Source organism: Schistocerca nitens, chromosome 8, assembly GCF_023898315.1.
Source record: "Schistocerca nitens isolate TAMUIC-IGC-003100 chromosome 8, iqSchNite1.1, whole genome shotgun sequence".
In the NCBI taxonomy this organism is placed as follows: Eukaryota; Metazoa; Arthropoda; class Insecta; order Orthoptera; family Acrididae; genus Schistocerca; species Schistocerca nitens.
This window is the reverse complement of record NC_064621.1, coordinates 437,310,303-437,333,316: the sequence shown is the minus strand read 5'-3', so window position 1 is coordinate 437,333,316 and position 23,014 is coordinate 437,310,303. Positions and strand designations below refer to the sequence as shown.

Below are 23,014 nucleotides of genomic sequence, written 5' to 3'. Positions count from 1 at the left end.
TTAGGTTAGTTAGGTTTAAGTAGTTCTAAGTTCTAGGGGACTGATGACCATAGATGTTAAGTCCCATAGTGCTCAGAGCCATTTGAACGTAATTTTGATTTTGTTGCAAACTTTCGCGTGTGACCATAGGCAGAGAAGGAAATTTAAATATGCCGTGTAATGATGAGTGACAGATATTTTTAAGAAATTTACATTGTATTATATTTGATAAAGACTTCAATTTTGAGACGTAACTATGGTCCAAAATTTCCATCAATGGGGTGTTCAGTCTAAATTATTTTACGTTGTTGGTACGGTACTTCGGCACTTCAAGTTAAAATAGCTCTTTTTAATGCAAAGTACGGGTAAGTAGCAGTAAATGATGAACAATAAACAGCTAAAGAGAATAGGTGGGAGTCAACACAGCTCTTATCCCGCTGATACAATGAACTTATCTTTAAGGGAAATAATAGAAAGCGCTGAGAGAGGGGATAACGTCTAAAATTAAAGATTTTGACATTGTCAAATATGAGGGCGAAGTCTGGGCAGGTAGAGTCATTAAAGTATGCAAAACTGGGGCAGAAGTGAGTTTCACGGAAAGAAATGCGCAATTGTGGATTTGGCCTAACGAGAGGGTTCTTCTTATAGGGAAATGACTAGTATTGGTGCAAGGTATCCTCCTCCATGTACCATACTGTGGCTTGTGAAGTATGTATGTAGAATATGACGTAATCTGCATAATTTAACCCCCATCTGAGTTATCCAACGAAAGAGTATTATATTCTGAAAAAGAATTCGAAGGCCTGTGGGGCAAATGTATTGATATTTAAATTTCATTGATTGCAAAGTAAATGTAATAAATAACGTTTTTCTTTCATTTCCTACTCAACATAACGAATAAAGGAGCCATAACCATAAGCCCCACAATATATGTGAGGTGGGCCAGAATTAGAGACATCAGCACCTGACTATGATCCAATAATTAATAATTGATAACTGCTTTGATAGTACTTAAAATTAACAGCCGGAAAATGCTAATATTCCTTTCAGTGTACTGAACACTTGAAAAAAAAGCAAAAGTGATTTAAATGTCATATATACAACCTCTGCAAACAAACTGAAAAATAATTGCTGAAACTGGACCGCAATTACGGGAAATTACGGTATCTGATGAGTTGGAGAAGAAAATTTACTTGAGCGTTACAGCTACAAAAACTTATTATATAAAAGAAACTGATAGCAGCGACACGCAAGCTTACTGCCAATAAAACAGTATCGTTCACAAACTTCTACTCAACTCATATTCAACTGATTTTGCTAGACCTGCATGTGCTGACGATAAGGGCTTAGTTTTATGATTTTTTGAGTTACTACAGTCGAATCTGAAACGTTACAGATAACGTCGTACCGTCGAACGACACATTTAAACTTTGATTACAGCCGTATAGCATCACAGACGAAAATTTAATTCAAGTACTTTTTTCACTCAGGAATATCTCTCCTGATTGTTGTGGCAAAGGTCAACATGTTAAAAATACTGACGACGTAACGTAGTCATTAGCAGATATGCTTCAATCTGTAGACAGTTGGAGATCTGAGGTACTGCAATACAATTTGCTCTTTATACAATGACGGAAAAAAGATCGCAACACCAAGAAGGAGCTGTGCGACACAAATGAAAGTTGACAGGCGTATTCCTGCAACTAAATGATGATGTGAACGTCATAGTATAGTGGTGCTAATGGCGCCAGTACGAGGATGCACATCAGGTTTGCTTTAAATACACGCAATAACGTTCGTGAACGTTAGTTGTCTTTGAGATTGGCCGTTGTGGGTTGATGTTGGTCAAGAACGCCTTTAAGGGGCTCCGGAACGCCCTATACTTGCAATGTTAAAATAACGCTTATAAATTACATCTTTCCTCACAAAGTATTTGAGGTAGGAAGTTGAACTTTTTACAGATTATTTATTGGAATATGGGCTACAACTTAACACAGGGATTTTACAAAATTTTAGTTCAGTTATTAAAGATGATTTTTTTCAATTGTAATGAAAATTCACAACATTTTTTGCAATTTTTTATTTATATATTCAAAAATATACAGTTTTTTGGAAAAAGGCTGTGTTAAATTATGCAGAAGGTACTGTGTAACATTTACTGAAAGTTTGAAACAAATATGTTTGGAAGATCCTTAGAAAACATGTAATTAGTATGAGAAAATAAAAGTTTTGGGAATCGAGCGACAAAGATTGCATTAACTTTTTAGTGCATTCCAGGTCCATAGGATGGATTATCTTCATCCTCTGCAAACTCCTCCTCCAGCTTCCTCTTGTTCCTCCTCCTGTTTACTCTTGCTTGTATTTCTAGACTCTTTACAGCCCTGTCTGCAGCCCGAAGGCGTTCCTTGTCTAAAGCAAGCATCGCTCGTACCATGTTAGAACCTATCTTCATTCCCATATTTCTAAATACACTCCTGGAAATGGAAAAAAGAACACATTGACACCGGTGTGTCAGACCCACCATACTTGCTCCGGACATTGCGAGAGGGCTGTACAAGCAATGATCACACGCACGGCACAGCGGACACACCAGGAACCGCGGTGTTGGCCGTCGAATGGCGCTAGCTGCGCAGCATTTGTGCACCGCCGCCGTCAGTGTCAGCCAGTTTGCCGTGGCATACGGAGCTCCATCGCAGTCTTTAACACTGGTAGCATGCCGCGACAGCGTGGACGTGAACCGTATGTGCAGTTGACGGACTTTGAGCGAGGGCGTATAGTGGGCATGCGGGAGGCCGGGTGGACGTACCGCCGAATTGCTCAACACGTGGGGCGTGAGGTCTCCACAGTACATGGATGTTGTCGCCAGTGGTCGGCGAAGGTGCACGTGCCCGTCGACCTGGGACCGGACCGCAGCGACGCACGGATGCACGCCAAGACCGTAGGATCCTACGCAGTGCCGTAGGGGACCGCACCGCCACTTCCCAGCAAATAAGGGACACTGTTGCTCCTGGGGTATCGGCGAGGACCATTCGCAACCGTCTCCATGAAGCTGGGCTACGGTCCCGCACACCGTTAGGCCGTCTTCCGCTCACGCCCCAACATCGTGCAGCCCGCCTCCAGTGGTGTCGCGACAGGCGTGAATGGAGGGACGAATGGAGACGTGTCGTCTTCAGCGATGAGAGTCGTTTCTGCCTTGGTGCCAATGATGGTCGTATGCGTGTTTGGCGCCGTGCAGGTGAGCGCCACAATCAGGACTGCATACGACCGAGGCACACAGGGCCAACACCCGGCATCATGGTGTGGGGAGCGATCTCCTACACTGGCCGTACACCACTGGTGATCGTCGAGGGGACACTGAATAGTGCACGGTACATCCAAACCGTCATCGAACCCATCGTTCTACCATTCCTAGACCGGCAAGGGAACTTGCTGTTCCAACAGGACAATGCACGTCCGCATGTATCCCGTGCCACCCAACGTGCTCTAGAAGGTGTAAGTCAACTACCCTGGCCAGCAAGATCTCCGGATCTGTCCCCCATTGAGCATGTTTGGGACTGGATGAAGCGTCGTCTCACGCGGTCTGCACGTCCAGCACGAACGATGGTCCAACTGAGGCGCCAGGTGGAAATGACATGGCAAGCCGTTCCACAGGACTACATCCAGCATCTCTACGATCGTCTCCATGGGAGAATAGCAGCCTGCATTGCTGCGAAAGGTGGATATACACTGTACTAGTGCCGACATTGTGCATGCTCTGTTGCCTGTGTCTATGTGCCTGTGGTTCTGTCAGTGTGATCATGTGATGTATCTGACCCCAGGAATGTGTCAATAAAGTTTCCCCTTCCTGGGACAATGAATTCACGGTGTTCTTATTTCAATTTCCAGGAGTGTACCTTGCACCTTACAATGTTGCCATCATTGAAAATCGCAACAGCATCATACACACCAAAGTGAAGTGTTTCTATTCCAACAAATACAGTCTTGGGGATTCTCGACCATATAACACTATTTACACTTTCATTGGGGTTTTGAGTTTTTCCGTGAATACACTTTTTCAACAGTTCAGGTGCTGCTTAGTCTCTGAAAATAGGTTTTATCACCTCCATTATTGCATGAGGCAGACTATGCTTATGAATGTACACTTCACCAGTTAGCAATCCTTTGTTATATTTACACCAACTGTCTTCTTCTTTGGGACACAAGCTATGTTGGGGATTTTCATCGTCTTTATTGTTTACAGTAATAACACATACCTTTGGCTTTCCAACATTTCTCCTTTTCTTAAAAGCCTTCAGAGGATTTCTAATAACTTTACTTTTACTCATTATTATACTTCAACAAAACAGAGACTCAAGAAACAGAATTAATTACGAATATTTTCGAGATAACGACAGAGTAAATAAACATGAAACAATCGACAATCACACCAGCGATATATATTGAACCATCACAGGTTAGCCACAAGACATACTTTCTCTCACATCACTAAAATGTACCTGATGAACACGGACGTTAATAATAACACCATTTGACAGCAGTTTAACAGCGCCACAGTGGGTCACGCCCATGTAGAACACATTTCAAAAAAAATTTAAAAATAGTTGTAGTCTTCGGAATTGAATAAATTATATATCTATTAAAAGGTAATAATCTGCAGATTCAGAAAACGCAAAAAAGTAAAAATTGAACTGTTCATGATTTTGAGCCTTTCCGGAGCCCCTTAAGGAGACAAAGACGCCATTATCAACACGTCACTGAATTTGAACGAGGTTGGGCAATAGGGCTACGAGATGCTGAATGCTCCTTCTGCGAAACTGCTGAAGAGCTTGGCATGAATATAGTCACTGTACATGATTTCTGGCAGCAGTGGTCACATGGGTGTACGGTCGCAAGAAGACCGGTCTCCGGACAGCCGCTTGGCACTAACGAGAGGAAAGACCATCGTGTTCGGCGTACGGCTCTGGTGCATCTTACTGCATCTGCAGCAGCAACTAGAGCAGCAGTTGGCACCACAATGACACAACGAACTGCTACAAATTGGTTACTTCAAGTACATCTCCAAACCAAGTGCCCCTGTAGCGTGTATTGTACTGATTCCAAACTATCGCCATTTGAGACACTGGTGACGTCATTGGAGGTCAGCGTGGAATCTGTTGAGTTTTCTGATGAAAGCTGGTTCTGCCTCGGTGTCAGTGATGGCCGTGTGCTGGTTAGGAGGAGGCCATTTGAGGCTAGCCATCAACTTGTCTGCATGCTAGACATACTGGACCCTTCACACAGGGTTGCGGTCTGAGGTGCGATTTCGTATGACAGCAGGAGTCCTCTCGTGGTTATCGCACACACCTGACGGCAAAATTGTACATCGGTCTGGTGATTCGAACTATTGTGTTGATATTCATGAACAGGCTCCCAGTGGATGTTTTCCGACAGCACAACGCTCGCCCACATGCAGTTGTTGCAACCCGACGTGCTCTGCAGAGTGTCGACACGTTGCCTTGGCCTGCTCGATCACCAGATCTGTCTCCAATCGAGCACATATGGGACACCATCGGACGACAGCTGCAGCGTCGTCCACAAACAGCATTAACAGTCCCTGTATTGAGCGACCAAGTGCAACAGGCATGGAATTCCATCTCACAAACTGACATCTGCCACTTGTACAACACAATGCATGCACGTCTGCATGTTTACATTCAGCGTACTGGCAGATACACCGAATATTAATGTATCAGCATTTCACATTCGTTAAAAGTAATCCAACCAGATATGTACAACCTACACACAAATTCTTCTGTGGAGTAGAAGCAGTTGTCGAGTGTTTAATTTGAATCTGTTTTTAAAACTCTCATGATCTTCCAGTAGGTTTAATTCAAAGGAAGTTGATCAAATATTTTCATCGCTGGATACTTGGATCCTTTGTGTGAAAGAATAATGTTTTGACACAGTTTGACATAATTAATTTAGAACTGAGGAAGTCATCCAAGTAAGCATATTATGATGGGAACACTGTAATCCTACAACACCCGAATCATAGCCGTTATTACAAGGAGTAGTTATTGTTGCTATTAATAAAATCGTCAGCAATTCAAACATGATGGGGTAAGTATATATACAGAATGCATCATAAAATAGCACACAGTGTCGTGATAAGTGAGTAACGCCCATAAAATACATTGCTGTGCAAAACTTACTTTTGCATGATGTGTACCTGCCAAGTAACATAGCACGACGAAAGTTGACCATACATAGAAAGAATTGCCACAGTATAGTATAGCAGGTAATTGAATGAAATACGCAATGAGACGAACAGAAATGATACTTTTATTCAGAGACAACAATTACACAGAAGTGACTGCAATTAGTTATGGTCCAGCGTACATTACAAAAGGCCGAACATGGTTCTTAACACGGAGTGTGAGCACCACAGACGGTAATGCCTGCTCTGTGACGTGCTCCCATCCTTGCCAACAGGTTGGTAAGGAGCTCTTGTGGTAAGGCGTTGCATTCCTCTACCAGCGCTGTTGGAAACTGTTGGATGGTCGTTGGTGCATGTGAAAGTGGTGCAGTACATCTCCCCAACGCATGTCATCCGTGCTCGATGGGATTTAAGTCGTGAAACGGCCAAGCCAGTTCATTCGCCGAATATTCCCTCGTTCCAACAGCTCCTCCGCCTGCGGTCGCACATTTTAATCCATAAAAACGATGTGAGATTCGAATTCTCCCATGAACAGTCGAACATCGTAAATGAGTACAATGTCAGCATAATGTTGACCGGCGAGTGTATCGTCTTACAACGATTTGGAGGCAAGTACGCCCATGCAACATTATGCCTTCCCATACAACAACACCTGGACCTCCAACACGACCATGTTCGACAATTCTGGACGTACCCTCATTTGACGAGATATGGGAACGCGTCATGCACCCAGGAACACTGGAATCACTCAACTCATACATGTTGTTGTTGTCGTGGTCTTCTGTCCTGAGACTGGTTTGATGCAGCTCTCCATGCTACTCTATCCTGTGCAAGCTTCTTCATCTCCCAGTACCTACTGCAACCTACATCCTTCTGAATCTGCTTAGTGTATTCATCTCTTGGTCTCCCTCTACGATTTTTACCCTTCACGCTGCCCTCCAATGCTAAATTTGTGATCCCTTGATGCCTCAAAACACGTCCTACCAACCGATCCCTTCTTCTAGTCAAGTTGTGCCACAAACTTCTCTTCTCCCCAATCCTATTCAATACCTCCTCATTAGTTACGTGATCTACCCACCTTATGTTCAGCATTCTTCTGTAGCACCACATTTGGAAAGCTTCTATTCTCTTCTTGTCTAAACTATTTATCGTCCATGTTTCACTTCCATACATGGCTACACTCCATACAAATACTTTCAGAAACGACTTCCTGACACTTAAATCTATACTCGATGTTAACAAATTTCTCTTCTTCAGAAACGATTTCCTTGCCATTGCCAGTCTACATTTTATATCCTCTCTACTTTGACCATCATCAGTTATTTTACTCCCTAAATAGCAAAACTCCTTTACTACTTTAAGTGTCTCATTTCCTAATCTAATCCCCTCAGCATCACCCGATTTAATTTGACTACATTCCATTATCCTAGTTTTGCTTTTGTTGATGTTCATCTTATGTGCTCCTTTCAAGACACTGTCCATTCCGTTCAACTGCTCTTCCAAGTCCTTTGCTGTCTGACAGAATTACTAAGTCATCGGCGAACCTCAAAGTCTTTACTTCTTCTCCATGAATTTTAATACCTACTCCGAATTTTTCTTTTGTTTCCTTTACTGCTTGCTCAATATACAGATTGAATAACATCGGGGAGAGGCTACAACCCTGTCTCACTCCTTTCCCAACCACTGCTTCCCTTTCATGCCCCTCGACTCTTATAACTGCCATCTGGTTTCTGCACAAATTGTAAATAGCCTTTCGCTCCCTGTATTTTACCCCTGCCACCTTCAGAATTTGAAAGAGAGTATTCCAGTTAACGTTGTCAAAAGCTTTCTCTAAGTCTACAAATGCTAGAAACGTAGGTTTGCCTTTGGTTAATCTTTCTTCTAAGATAAGTCGTAAGGTTAGTATTGCCTCACGTGTTCCAACATTTCTACGGAATCCAAACTGATCTTCCCCGAGGTCCGCTTCTACTAGTTTTTCCATTCGTCTGTAAAGAATTCGCGTTAGTATTTTGCAGCTGTGACTTATTAAACTGATAGTTCGGTAATTTTCACATCTGTCAACACCTGCTTTCTTTGGGATTGGAATTATTATATTCTTCTTGAAGTCTGTGGGTATTTCGCCTGTCTCATACATCTTGCTCACCAGACAGTAGAGTTTTGTCATGACTGGCTCTCCCAAGGCCATCAGTAGTTCTAATGGAATGTTGTCTACTCCTGGGGCCTTGTTTCGACTCAGGTCTTTCAGTGCTCTGTCAAACTCTTCACGCAATATCATATCTCCCATTTCATCTTCATCTACATCCTCTTCCATTTCCATAATATTGTCCTCAAGTACATCGCCCTTGTATAAACCCTCTACATACTCCTTCCACCTTTCTGCCTTCCCTTCTTTGCTTAGAACTGGGTTGCCATCTGAGCTCTTGATATTCATACAAGATGTTCTCTTCTCTCCAAAAGTCTCTTTAATTTTCCTGTAGGCAGTATCTATCTTACCCCTAGTGAGACAAGCCTCTACATCCTTACATTTGTCCTCTAGCCATCCCTGCTTAGCCATTTGGCACTTCCTGTCGATCTCATTTTTGAGACGTTTGTATTCCTTTTTGCCTGCTTCATTTACTGCATTTTTATATTTTCTCCTTTCATCAATTAAATTCAATATTTCTTCTGTTACCCAAGGATTTCTATTAGCCCTCGTCTTTTTACCTACTTGATCCTCTGCTGCCTTCACTACTTCATCCCTCAGAGCTACCCATTCTTCTTCTACTGTATTTCTTTCCCCCATTCCTGTCAATTGTTCCCTTATGATCTCCCTGAAACTCTCTACAACCTCTGGTTGGTCATTTTTGAGACGTTTGTATTCCTTTTTGCCTGCTTCATTTACTGCATTTTTATATTTTCTCCTTTCATCAATTAAATTCAATATTTCTTCTGTTACCCAAGGATTTCTATTAGCCCTCGTCTTTTTACCTACTTGATCCTCTGCTGCCTTCACTACTTCATCCCTCAGAGCTACCCATTCTTCTTCTACTGTATTTCTTTCCCCCATTCCTGTCAATTGTTCCCTTATGATCTCCCTGAAACTCTCTACAACCTCTGGTTCTTTCAGTTTATCCAGGTCCCATTTCCTTAAATTCCCACCTTTTTGCAGTTTCTTCAGTTTCAATCTGCAGTTCATAACCAATATATTGTGGTCAGAATCCACATCTGCCCCTGCAAATGTCTGACAATTTAAAACCTGGTTCCTAAATCTCTGTCTTACCATTATATAATCTATCTGATACCTTTTAGTATCTCCAGGATTCTTCCAGGTATACAACCTTCTTTTATGATTCTTGAACCAAGTGTTAGCTATGATTAAGTTATGCTCTGTGCAAAATTCTACAAGGCGGCTTCCTCTTTCATTTCTTCCCCCCAATCCATATTCACCTACTATGTTTCCTTCTCTCCCTTTTCCTACTGACGAATTCCAGTCACCCATGACTATTAAATTTTCGTCTCCCTTCACTACCTGAATAATTTCTTTTATCTCGTCATACATTTCATCAATTTCTTCATCATCTGCAGAGCTAGTTGGCATATAAACTTGTACTACTGTAGTAGGCATGGGCTTTGTGTCTATCTTGGCCACAATAATGCGTCCACTATGCTGTTTGTAGTAGCTAACCCGCACTCCTATATTTTTAATCATTATTAAACCTACTCCTGCATTACCCCTATTTGATTTTGTATTTATAGCCCTGTATTCACCTGACCAAAAGTCTTGTTCCTCCTGCCACCGAACTTCACTAATTCCCACTATATCTAACTTTAACCTATCCATTTCCCTTTTTAAATCTTCTAACCTACCTGCCCGATTAAGGGATCTGACATTCCACGCTCCGATCCGTAGAACGCCAGTTTTCTTTCTTCTGATAACGACGTCCTCTTGAGTAGTCCCCGCCCGGAGATCCGAATGGGGGACTATTTTACCTCCGGAATATTTTACCCAAGAGGACGCCATCATCATTTAATCATACAGTAAAGCTGCATGCATACATAGCCGTAAGTAAAGCATGTGGTAGACTAAAGTTCATTGGTAGGATTCTGGGAAAACGCAGTGAAGCTACAAAGAAGAATGCCTACAAAAATCTCGTGAGATCTATCCTATTGCTCAGGTATGTGGGGACAGTCTCAAATAGGACTGACAGCTACACTACATGTTTACTCGAATGGCCACAGTTTTGTCTGACCGACGGGAGAGAGTCGAGGAAATGCTGAAAAACTTCAATTGGCTGACGGTCGAAGATAGGCGTCAGTTACCACACGGCAGACTATTTATTCACCAACCAAGGTGACTCCAAAGTAGGTGAACATCAGACTGATTTGCGAGCTAGTAGATCTTGCACAGAGCAAATAAAAACCTCAAGACCATCCTTATATACCGGAGTCACGGATGACCACCCTGGGTAGCCATCCTAGTGGCATATGATTCGCCTCCCTGCAAGAAGTGGACTTAGATGAGAAGACCACCAGTCTAATGCGGGCCACTCTGAGGAATTCCTCCTCCGTAGTCAGAGGTAGAGATGATCTCTCGAGAGTGTTTCACCATTAAAATGGGAGCTACACAAGATGGCCTCTCGTGGGTGCTATCCAATTGCTCGCTGGAGACGATTACAAGGGAATGGATTTGCACACTTCCATCAGGAACTGGAATGAAGACTGGATGCAAGAAAGATAACCTCAATGTACCCTGCCCAGAATTTGTAGATGACCTTGTCTTGTTAGCTAACAATATAGAGGAGGTTCCTCATCAGCTACAGAGCTTATACAGCACAGCAGCTAAGACCGGTTCGTAGGTCAGTATCCAAAAAACTGAGTTCCTTAGTAACATAAAGGGAGTCCTACTGCATTTCGACTAGAAGGCACCACCGTTCGTAAAGTCCCTGCAGTCAAATATTTAGGAGAGTGGATTTCAGCAGATGTGACAGAAACTGGCAATAGATACCAGAAGTGCTAAGTTGGAAATGGTATACCACTCCTGAAAGAGCATTTACATCTCCAAACACCTTTCCAACAACCTTAAACAACACAACTTAGCAGTAAGAACCTCCGTACTGTATACCTTCCTGAACGTCTGTTGATGAACAGAAAGTGTCCACTCAGGAAACAGAGTTCAGAGGACGAAAAATCCCAAGGAGAACTCTAGCACCAATAAGAATAGAAAATGGCGCCTTCAGGATCAGACAACGGCGAGCTGTACCATCTCAAGGAAGACATAAACACCTCTTAGGAAGAAGCGACTGGCCTTCTATAGACATACAGACCCAAATGCACTTCAGCAGACCCACGAATAGGAGCTTTGCCACGGCAGGTAGAGGGAGAGCGTCCAAGAAAAAAAAGTGCCACCACAGTGAAATCAGACCTGGATCATCTTGAAATTTCGCTACAAACCATATAGAACAGTCCCAAATTCCGGCAGGTCACTCCACAAGGAGTGGAAGCACAGGAACCAGCAGACCGAAGTGGACAGAGGACAGAAAACTTGCTCACGGCGAGAAAATGGAAGCTTTCTAGGCTTAGAAGAAACAGAAGACCGTTGTAAATGAAACGGTCCCTAGTCGATTGCCCAGAATCTTCCTATCTGCCCGCGAGGTATCGCTCACCGCAAGATGACGAGCGTGCAGCGCCGAAGCTTAAAGGGGGAAAGCGCGGACCGCTCGATACTTTTTTGGACGGGGCAGTGAATGTGGATTGCAGTGCTTCATCGAAGCTGAGTTTATGCCAGGGGTGGGGTGGTGTGGGGCCAGAGTTTAATTTAAAACTAGTTGTACACAGCAGTGAAAGCAGAGCTCTGTAGTGTTAGTAAGCCGTCGCGCGCGGACTTACATGGAGATAAGGCGTTCGACGTGAAGGAAGTTCCTCGTTGCAGCGAGTCGGTTTGGCTGTTGTAACCGCACTGGCGGCGGCATTTGGTGGTTCACTGATAGTGGAATGTGATCAGTGCTAACTGCCTTTAGTCGGTGTCACACTGGGAAGGCGTGTGCACTGACACAAAATTATTCTGTGTTGCTGAGCGGAATTCAGATTTGCTTCAGCATGATATGGGTGGGCACCCGCAATTCTGTAAAACTTCATTCATTGCCAGTGCTTTAATTGTTCAAATATATATTATATACTTAATTAAATTTCAAACAAATTAATTAATGTGAAACTTTCTTGAGTGTGTGTGTGTGTGTGTGTGTGTGTGTGTGTGTGTGAAACTTCGAGAGGGTGTCTCACCTAACTCTGCCACCTCAAATATCTCTGAACAACAACAGATATTAAAAAACTGCAGGGTCTTACAAAACCAAATACTATGAGAAATTTTAAAACGAAAATAAATACGATTGTCAACACAAACATGTGTATTTTTAAATAGACACCCCGTATTATTTCGTATGCAATCAATAGCATGAAAAATCACAAACATAATGGCGTTGGTTGCATCACAATACATCAATTACACTGCTGGCCACCGTAAATGCAACACCCTGAAGGAAGCATCCGAATCAAGTGAAATTTACACCATGGGTTTGCAGCGATGAGATATGCAACTGATTAGAATTTCAGCGCAGACGCACATCACGCGCGCCTGTGGCGCCACCTCATAGCGCCATTTAAGGCTTGGCGATTTCGACGAGTGTACGTTCGGCACGTGTGTTTACCTTGTGGTTGTTTCACAAGACGATCAGTTATGCCTCGTAGACAAGAGCGAACATCATTTGATCAAGTATCCGAGTTCGACAGAGGAAGGACAGTGGCTTACCGAGATTGTGGATTATCATACAGAGAAATCGCTAGTCGTGTTGGACGAAACCAAACAACTGTAATGCGGATATGTGACCGTTGGATGCAGGAGGGTACGACGGACCGACGTGGTCGATCGCATTCACCTCGGTGCACCACTGCACGTGCTGATAGGCAAATTGTGCGCATGGCAGTGACGGATCGCTCAGTGACATCCCGAACCATAGCACAGCACATTGCGTCTGTAACGCATCATCCAGTGTCTGCGCGTACCATTCGACGCCGTTTACAGCAGAGTGGTCTGTCCGCAAGACGTCCATTGCTTCGTCTACCATTGACGCAGAACCACAGACGTCTCCGTCGCCAATGGTGTGATGACAGACGGATGTGGACGGCAGAATGGAATGACGTTGTCTTTACTGACGAGGCACGCTTCTGTCTGCAGCACCACGATGGTCGGATTCGAGTGTGGAGACACCGTGGAGAGAGGATGCTGGACAGCTGCATTATGCACCGCCACACTGGTCTTGCACCGGGTATTATGGTATGGGGCGGTATTGGATATTACTCTCGCACGCCTTAGTACGCATTGCCGGTACTTTAAATAGCCGGCGCTACATATCCGAGGTGCTGGAGCCAGTTGTCCTTCCTTACCTTCAGGGCTCGGCCACAGCCGTATTTCAACAGGATAATGCGCGACCACACGTGGCACGCATTGTCCAAAGGTTCTTCGTCAATAACCAGATTGAATTGCTTCGCTGGCCGGCTCGCTCTCCGGATCTTTCGCCGATAGAAAACATGTGGTCCATGGTTGCTCAACGAGTGACCCAGATTACATCCCCAGCTGCCACACCAGATGATCTTTGGCAACGTGTGGAAGCTGCTTGGGCTGCTGTACCCCAGGAACACATCCAACGTCTCTTTGACTCAATGCCGAGACGTGTGGCAGCGGTGATCTCCAACAATGGCGGCTACTCTGGCTACTGATTCTGGCAGGAACCACATGTCACAGACGTCTGTAAACGTAATCATTTAATACTTGGTCAACATGTTATCTACAAAATAAATTTTGTTGTGCTACCTCTTGTCTTTCTTGGTGTTGCATTTACGGTGGCCAGCAGTGTACATCCCGAGAAATTGCGAAGCTAAGTTGACGCTTGAAATAAATGAAGCGCACAGCTAGCGCACGTCCTGAGACTCAAGCGTGCACCTCACGCTGCTGGTAATCGTAATGTGATTGACGTACTACGTCAGTGGAGTGTTAATTTTGTTCAAATGGCTCCAAGCACTATGGGACTTAACATCTGAGGTCATCAGTCCCCTAGACTTAGAACTACTTAAACCTAACCAACCTAAGGACATCACACACATCCATGCCCACAACCTGCGACCGTAGCAGCAGCTCAGTTCCGGACTGAAGCGCCTAGAACCGCTCAGCCACAGATGCCGGCAGTAGAGTGTTAATGTTTGGTGTGGTATTGTATGATAACACATCATTGGTCAATAATTCATTGATGGCACTCCTAAAGGGGGATACTTTAGCCCCTTCTTGAGTTGTACCTTACCTGAACCACCTCTTATAATGTGTCAAATAATGCGGTATCAGAATGATGGATGTCCTGCGCATAATGTTTATTGTTGCGAAATGAGAACTAGAGGTACAATTAGTGATAACACACTCGGTTTCACGTTTCTAAACTTTATAAGTTCTGAAACATGTGGCTTGTAAAGGATAGCAACGGCGTCGCAGTTTCTGACGTAATGCATCGCATGCAGTACTGTGCTCAGAGCAGGGGTTGCCTGCACTGGCTCCTGTATCCGGCCGTAAACATACCGATATCACCACGGCTCGCTCTACCTTCAGTGCACAAGCTTCTGCTAATCTGGTCTGCTGAACTGCTCTCATACTGTAACGTAATTCACATACGTTGCCACATTAAAATCTGTTTTCTTGTGGCTTGTTACATTTGCCGTCATCTAGTCGATATGCTGGCCTTGATCGAGAAGAAAAACTGGATATTATTTTAATTTATGGCGAATGTCACAGAAATGCAACCGCAGCTGTGACACTGTATGCCGAACGCTACCCAGATCGGCGGTGTCTGTCACGTCGAACCATTGGCAACATCTGCAAGATACTCACGGTAAGCTGGGCTCCCACAAAACGTCGACGTAGAACGCTAGCGACTGGCAATGGAAACGAAATCGCTGTTCTGGCTGCTGTAGCGCACAATCCTCAGGTGTGTGTACGAGAAATTGCACGATGTGTAGGAATAAGATACAGTAGTGTGTGCAGAATCTTGCATCGGCATCGGTTTCATGCGTTCCATATCTCACTGCACCAAGAACTGTACAGGAATGACTTTGAATGCCGCATTGCATTCTGTCGTTTTGCACTTCAGCAGTTGCAAGGTAATCCAGTATGACTAAGCAATACGTTGTTTACGGACGAGGCTTCATTTACAAATCACGGTAATGTGAATCTGCGGAACATGCACTACTGGCCCGTGCAAAATCTCCACTGGATTCGCCAAGTTGCTCATCAATGACAGTAGAGTGTCAGTGTTTGGTGCGGTATCATTGCTAACTGTATTGTATGTTCCTATTTTTACCGGGGAACATTGAATGGACAGCAATTTGCATCATCTCTTCAACACACACTAGCGCTCCTCATGGAGGATCTAGGATTGGAAGCTCGTCTACCAACTTGGTTCCAACATGATGGATATCCCGCACACAATGCAAAAGTTGCCACAGACGTTCTAGATGCGACATTTCCAAATAGGTGGATGGGGCGGGGAGGTACTGTGCGATGACCAGCACGGTCCCCCGACTTGACGCCATTAGACTTCTTTCTCTCTGGCGCAGTGAGAGATGGAATGTATCAAGAACACACAACGACAGTAGAGGATATGCAACATCATATTACTGCTGCGTGCGCGGCAATATCTGTATAAACTACAATCTGTGCAACACTCTCTCTTATTTTTGTGATATTTCATGCTATTGATTGGATACTCCATTTAAAAATACACAAGTTTGTGTTGAGAATAGTGTTTTTAAATTTTCGCATGGTATTTGGTTTCCTAAGCCCCTTCCGCACGTTCATGCTGGTGAAAACCGTTTCACATTTTTTAAGTTGTTTGAAATTTAATCCTCTGTACATACATATAATGAACAATTAAAGCATTGGCAGTGAACAAAGTGCCAGTAGCAGGCTGCTTATCCAATGGCTTCGAGAGGCAACATTAATTTCATTTTTAGTATTTCATATAATTACTAAGGGAATATAAAAATTTAATATGCTGTCATAATCTATTAACTGAGGTAGTATAATCTTATGCTTATCACAGTATGAAACTGTCTACGCCTAGAGGCAGCACCAACTCATTGAGCGCAAATGCACACATTATATATTCAACCAGTATTTGAGAATGACAACACTTCCGACCAAATTTACACATACTTTCAAACCCTTACTAAACATTTTCTCTCTGGCACCGCTCACGAAGTGATGAAAGGGAAGAAGCTTATCGCTTACTATACATTTTCGTCGTTAATGCAGTAAAATTTCTGCATGATGTATTATGTTTTATTACTTCTCTGAGCTGGTATCTATCAAATATCTTGACGAAGAAATTTGATTAAATGTTCATCATATTTCTTTGACAAAGACCTTTGATGTGGTTCCGAACGGGCTAATTACACTGTCATCAAATATTTTGTCATGGATCCTTCAGAATGTAGTAACAGAAGAACTGCATGATATCAGTTGAGAAACCACTATTTTTATGTTGTTTGTTTCATACTTCCCAGTCACTGAACGGGACTGATTTTTCCAACACGAATACTAAATGTAATTAAAGTAGTATCCCTCCTCCTGTTCATGTTAACATCTAAAATCTGAGTGCAGTGTAATTTACACAGTTCACTGTAGCCAAATACTAATAGTATCACTGAAAATGTCTTAGCTTGAGTAATTATTGTCACTTGATATGTTTAAATTTAAAAGGAACTGATTTAGTATATATCCGCCTGCTTGCTAAGTACTTACTGAGGCTTTATGCTGATTTAATTCATTCGCGAATTTCTTTTCGGATTTCAGACTCCTTTTAGTACATTCAGAATGAGGCATGACTGTTATATTCTTGGACATTAGCTGCTATTTATTCTTATAAAAGATCGTTTGGCCTTGTCCTCGCTTCTATCCCTTATGTGCACGTATGAAGTTACTTTTTTCCAGCCTTTCTCTTCACTTTCAGTACCGCTGCTGCATCATCTGTGAATCGTATGGTGCAAATTTTCTGCCATTCACGAACAACAACAATTCTTTAATTCCCTTTTCAATGAACAAACAAAAATCAGTGGTGACAGTGAATTTGCCTTCAATCTTCCCTGCTTTTGACTTCTTCCACAAATCTGTCAGTACAGATTATTCTAATTCGCTTTGAGGAAAGAAAGACTTTCCCTCTCCCTGCCTAAAAAAGGAAAAACATTTTATTTCATCCCAGTTTATAAAAGATCTTTCGTTATTTATAGTAACCTCCATAATACGACCACCTGCGCATTTCGAGTGTGCTTCTCCACTCCATATACACAACACACAGCCAGCCGCGGTGGCCGTGCGGTTCTAGGCGCTGCAGTCCGGAACCGCGGGACTGCTATGGTCGCAGGTTCGAATCCTGCCTCGGGCATGGATGTGTGTGATGTCCTTAGGTTAGTTAGGTTTACGTAGTTCTAAGTTCTGGGGGACTGATGACCTAAGATGTTAAGTCCCATAGTGCTCAGAGCCATTTGAACCACAACACACAACAGTTTCACAGTAGGTTTACGCCGGGTGGTTACAATTAAAGCGTAGCTATTCGCATATGTCCAGTGAGGGCTGTGACTATCGTATGGCAGCGAAACTTGGCAGCAGTTCTAATGCATTAATGCGGAACCGATTTACGCTAGCAAAAAAACAATAGTTCCAATTTTGGCCACCAGGTGCAAATCTGGCTCTCTGAATGCAACAAAGACGTATAGAAATGATTCCATATGTAACGGATTAGGAGTGGGACATGGGAAGAAAGATTCGAACAAGTCAGAAAGCCATATTGTTGATTTTATTAGTAACTGCCGCTTAAACAGTTCGTTCAATATGAGCACCGGAAACGTCAACGAGGTGTTGTGAAGTGCCAGATTTGCACCAGGTGGCCAAAGTTGAAACTAATTTTTTTCCACTGTAAATTGTTTCGCATTAACGCATTAGGGAATACAACAAGCTTCGCTGCCATATGATAATTGCAGCTCACACTAATCCTCTGTAAACAGATGTACTTCAGTTATAACCACCCGGTACACGACAGCCGCTTGCAAAAAACAGAAGATAATCACTTTCTTTGATCAAATCTAAGGCAAGGCGTTAGCTCTGATCATATAAACACTACATCAGATATTTTCGGTTGTGCATAAGTTTCTAGCATTTTTGCATAATTTTAATAAACACAACAGGTACACATAACAAGAGACTTTAGTCATCAATTATATATTACCCTTCACTATTTACAAGTCTGCCAACGTTGGAGAACTTTTGCGATTAGAAGACTGTAGAAATCACGTGGTTTTGAGGCGAAGAACTCGTCGAGCTGTGTCCGGAGCGCATTTTCACCCGGAGAGGAAGTTGCTTGAGGTTATTCGATTGAGCAGCATTACTTCACGTGGCCTTCCTGGTCGTTGTTCTTGGACAGCGGCTACAAGAGGTCTCAGTTGTTGACAATAAATGTCAGTAGCGATGGCTACACCTTGCGGAAGCAATTCGTAGTAGTCCTGCATCACTCCCTCGCTGTTCCACCACATTATCTTTTGTGGAGCTTTGTACAGGGCTGCTTTGTTTACACTCAGTCATTTCTTTCTTTTTCTTATGTTAGCATAAAAACACCATTTCTCGTCACCATTGACGATACAGGATAGGAATGGTCGGTATTGTTCAAGAGTCAATTGATGACGAGCAAGCAGAGATGCACACATGGCCATGTACTGATTTTTTAATTTTTATTTTGGCTTAGAGTATGCGGCGTCCACACACCCGATTTTTGAACTTTCTCCTTCGAACGAAAATGTCGCACGATGGTGGAACGATCATAGTTCATCACAGCTCTCTATTAAAATAATGTGAATCATTGTGGATTAAAGCGTTTAACCGTTGTATCAAACCCCGAAGATCTTCCTGAATGTGGGTAGTCACTAATATCAAAACTATCCTCCTTAAAACGAGAAAATCATTTTCTTGGCATTACCCCCATACATGATGCAAACGATCCTGGCTGCATCGGCAGCTATCGCCCTCCTATTGAACCCAGACAGAAGAATATGTCTGAAATGTTCCATTCCTTCACTCCCCATTTTATAGTGTCCACAGTTCGCTTACTATCTCTAAATGACAATATGTCAACTCAGATAACATCAGTAAACTACAATTAAAAATGACACTCAATTAATAAACCCATAGCAACAGGAATACCACATGAAAACAGAAATGCTACTAACTTATGCACCAACGTAATGTTTGACAAAGCAGGTTTGTGAAAGAAAGATGATAGTTAATACCGGCCTTTCTACTTACTCTTTGCAACACATTTCACAGACAGTACCCACATAAACCACCAAACGTACCTGCTAAATTATATCATTCTGCGACACATGGTATAGGAGATGCGTTATAAACATTGAAATATGTGAAAAAGTAGCCTTGCTTGAAATGGAGCGCAAATTGCCTAGACTATACTCATACAGTGTTTGATAGTGAGAGACTTAGTGGATTCCAGAAATCTTTAAACATAATTAGAACGTTTTTCTTAAGTTTTTCTCGCTTACAGGCTTAACATCAAGTATTTGGTAATTTCGAAGAATGATTGCCTATCGAAGTCGTGGGGTCCAAACGATACATACCGAACGTGCAATCGTAAATCGATCATTTGAGTCCAGTGGCGGGTGTTGTGATCAATTATTTGTGATCGTAATTTTTATCTGTTTTCCGTCGTTCCCTTAGTTACTCTAAATTACATACCTCCACGAATTGTTTGTGAGCTGCTAGGGAAACCCAGACGATTTATGTCGTTAGTGAGTGGGATTTATGGTGTTCTTGACGTTTCTTCGGCGGATTCTCTCACACGGAGAAATGTAATCCCATGTTTATCCAGCGTAGAAAATTGTTCGACTAATTGTCGCAAATATGGAGTACTACCGGACGAGGAAAGAAGGGACTGTGGTGGTGCGAAGTGGGTAAAACTTCGTAAGAACAGTTTAGATGCTGAAATACCGTTACAGTTTCATTGCGGACAGTGCGGAAAACGAACGAGTATCAGGAAGAATACATGGTTCCACTGTACCAAATTATCCATCCAGACCACCATAATGGAATTTTACGTGACCACAACACCGACGACGAGTGAAGTAAGGTGTCTTCTTTGCAATTACAAGTATTTTTGTAAAGCACTTCTTTTGTCGTTGCTGCAGTGACCACTGTAAACAACTCAAAACACACGCCACCGGACTCGCATGATCGATTTACGATCGCACGTTCGATATGTATCGTCTGGACCCCGTGACTTCGATAGGCAATCATTCTTAGAAATTACCAAGTATTTAACACATTCACTTATTTCTAAAGTACTCAGAAGTTTGAAGCTGCTTCACACAATAGTGATCGATTCTTCAAAGAACTGGGGTTTAGTGGTTGGAGCGGATGGCAGTGAATTTGAAAGATAGCAAAGATGAAAAGACGGCCAGGTAGCCGGTAGCGAGTGGCGTGTGACGGCGGAGTACTGACCTGCGTAGCCGCGCGCATGCTGTCTGTTGGTAGCTGGCGACTGTGGACTGGCGGGGGGACGGCACGCCGCATCTCGGCCTCGGACGGCGCGTCAAACGCGCCCACAGTGCGCAAGCGCGCCAGCCGGCCGTTTAGCCACCGTCCGCCGAGGTCAAGGAACACCCGCCACCTGCCTTACCGTCGAGGGCGTTGCTACTGCGCAGGGGCAACCCAGGGAGCAGGAGAATCGCACACGCGTCACCCGTCCGACCGACCGACAAAATAGACCTGTGTAGGTATTCTGACCGACCGACCGACGAACGCTACTTGTTGAAATGTCGAGCGGTTAGCACTATCGACAGCCGACAAGCCTGCCGTCCCCAGTCCCCCCTCCCCCCGCCTCCACACCACCGCAACAAATTATGCCGTGTGTAGTACTGTCGTGCCAACGTCGCTACAAAAGTTCGTCTTCCGCCACTACGCGTCGGTTTAAATGCTGTTCTAATATATGCGACAGGGCGTGAGGCGGACTACACGTTAAAGACAAAGTTTTTAGAGAAATTTAAAGACTGCAGATATTTGTGGGACACGTCGTGCGAGGATTACAGCAAGAAATGAAGCACTTTTTCAACGGTTCTGAAATGGTTTCGTGCGGCACATAGAATAAATTCTTTACTTCGTATTTATCTGGTATTGTATTTAGAATAGGGTGTCTGCCACCACCATGAGTAGTCTTTCTTCTTAGAATTTGAAATGAGTTTCTTAAACTTACAGGTCATCTTTTATGCTACGTACATGAATTAATAAAGTTTACATGAAGGCCTTTTGTTTTGCTTATTTTGCTTTACCATGATGTATTTCATTATTCAATTATAAAACACACTGCAGGTTTCAGGGATCATTCTAGTTAACAGTTGTGGGGATGCAACAGCACTGAATTTAAGGCCCACTTAACTTCTGCTAGTGACTAGAAATCGTAAAGTTCTTCTTGCAGCGTACAGCCTCTCTCATGAATGAATTATTTTTGTTAAGAATAGTTTGATGATGTCCAGCTCCGTAATACACGATTCATCCCATTACGAAAATTGGTTCCCTGTTGCTCAAGGAAAAGAACGTGCGCGAACTTCTTTTTGTGAATTAGTCAGTTATTTGCTCTTAGTTTTCCTTATACGTAAATTGAAGGTGGAGAAGGGAAGAAAGGAAAGGAAACGGAGGCGATCACTCCTGTCAGTTGCATCGGGACATTACACGACAGCAGCGGCCACGAGTGAAAATGTGTACCGGTCAGGGATTCGAACCACGGATCTTCTGTTTATTAGGCAAGTGCGTTAACTACTGCACCAGATGGGACACAGCGTTAGTGCAACCGCGCGGACTATCTTGGCATACCTCAAGGCCAAGCCACACTCACATCGAGCGCCACCTATCAGCAGCCCCTGTCCACTGCCTCCAAGTTCGCTACTCTGAGATTGCCGCAGGAGGTCGGACGTATTCGTGCATCTGCACTGAAGAAGGCGGATCCGTTGCCCAGCTAAGTGTATCAATTATATGAATGCGTGGTGTCTGTTCTTTCGCCCGTGTCCGAAAGAACAGACACCATGCATTCATATTAGCACAGTTTTCTGTTGGCTTTTATTTGTCTTGTTGCCTCTAAAACAGCCAAGGCAAACCTCAGTTTTTGTTTCTGTGTACAACCAAGCGGGATTTCGTAGAATGTAAACTCAAGGTACATAAGGTAAACAAATCACAACAAAAGGACGCTGAGTGCTGTCGGTCGCGACGGGTGTAGGCTGCCACTAAATTGGTGAGTCCGCCGATATATTGTTGCGTGTGTAGGGGCCTCGTGGAGTCAACATTCAGAACGTACATTGCATCCAACGTCACGTGACTAAGCTAGCCGTAACGTTTGTTCGTAAGTGCCCCGCCGCTATTGAAAGCCATTGGATCATTGGTACAGACAGATCCCATTCAACAGTATCACGAATCTTGTATACACTGCTAAAGTACACCCACGTTGTCGGCGGCTCTCGCATTGCATGCTGATATTGGCAATTCGCTGACACTGGCCGTAGCCAAGCAGGTGATAATCTACGGTAGCCAATGAGAACAGCTAAATCTAATGACTTCTTTTGGCAGTACGTACAAATTGATTACATGTGTGTGTTTTCGGTTTGGAGTGCGCCAGAATAACTTTTAGCGGTGTGGTTTTATGAATTTTAAGGTTGCTCTCTGTTTTTAGGATTTCTTTAGTAACTGGAAAAACCCAGATGTGCTCGCACCTAAAC

General features: G+C 43.4%; 1 protein-coding gene across 1 annotated transcript in view; it reads right to left on the bottom strand.

Annotated features, from left to right (window-relative positions):
- Positions 1-20,881, bottom strand: part of LOC126198563 (endochitinase-like) — a 95,862-nt gene extending 74,981 nt beyond the window's left edge. Inside the window, exon 1 of the mRNA XM_049934993.1 lies at positions 20,751-20,881. Coding sequence (XP_049790950.1) covers positions 20,751-20,822 — 72 coding nt within the window. The 5' untranslated portion in view covers positions 20,823-20,881. The remainder of the gene's footprint in view (positions 1-20,750) is intronic.
- Between the last annotated feature and the right edge of the window lie 2,133 nt (positions 20,882-23,014).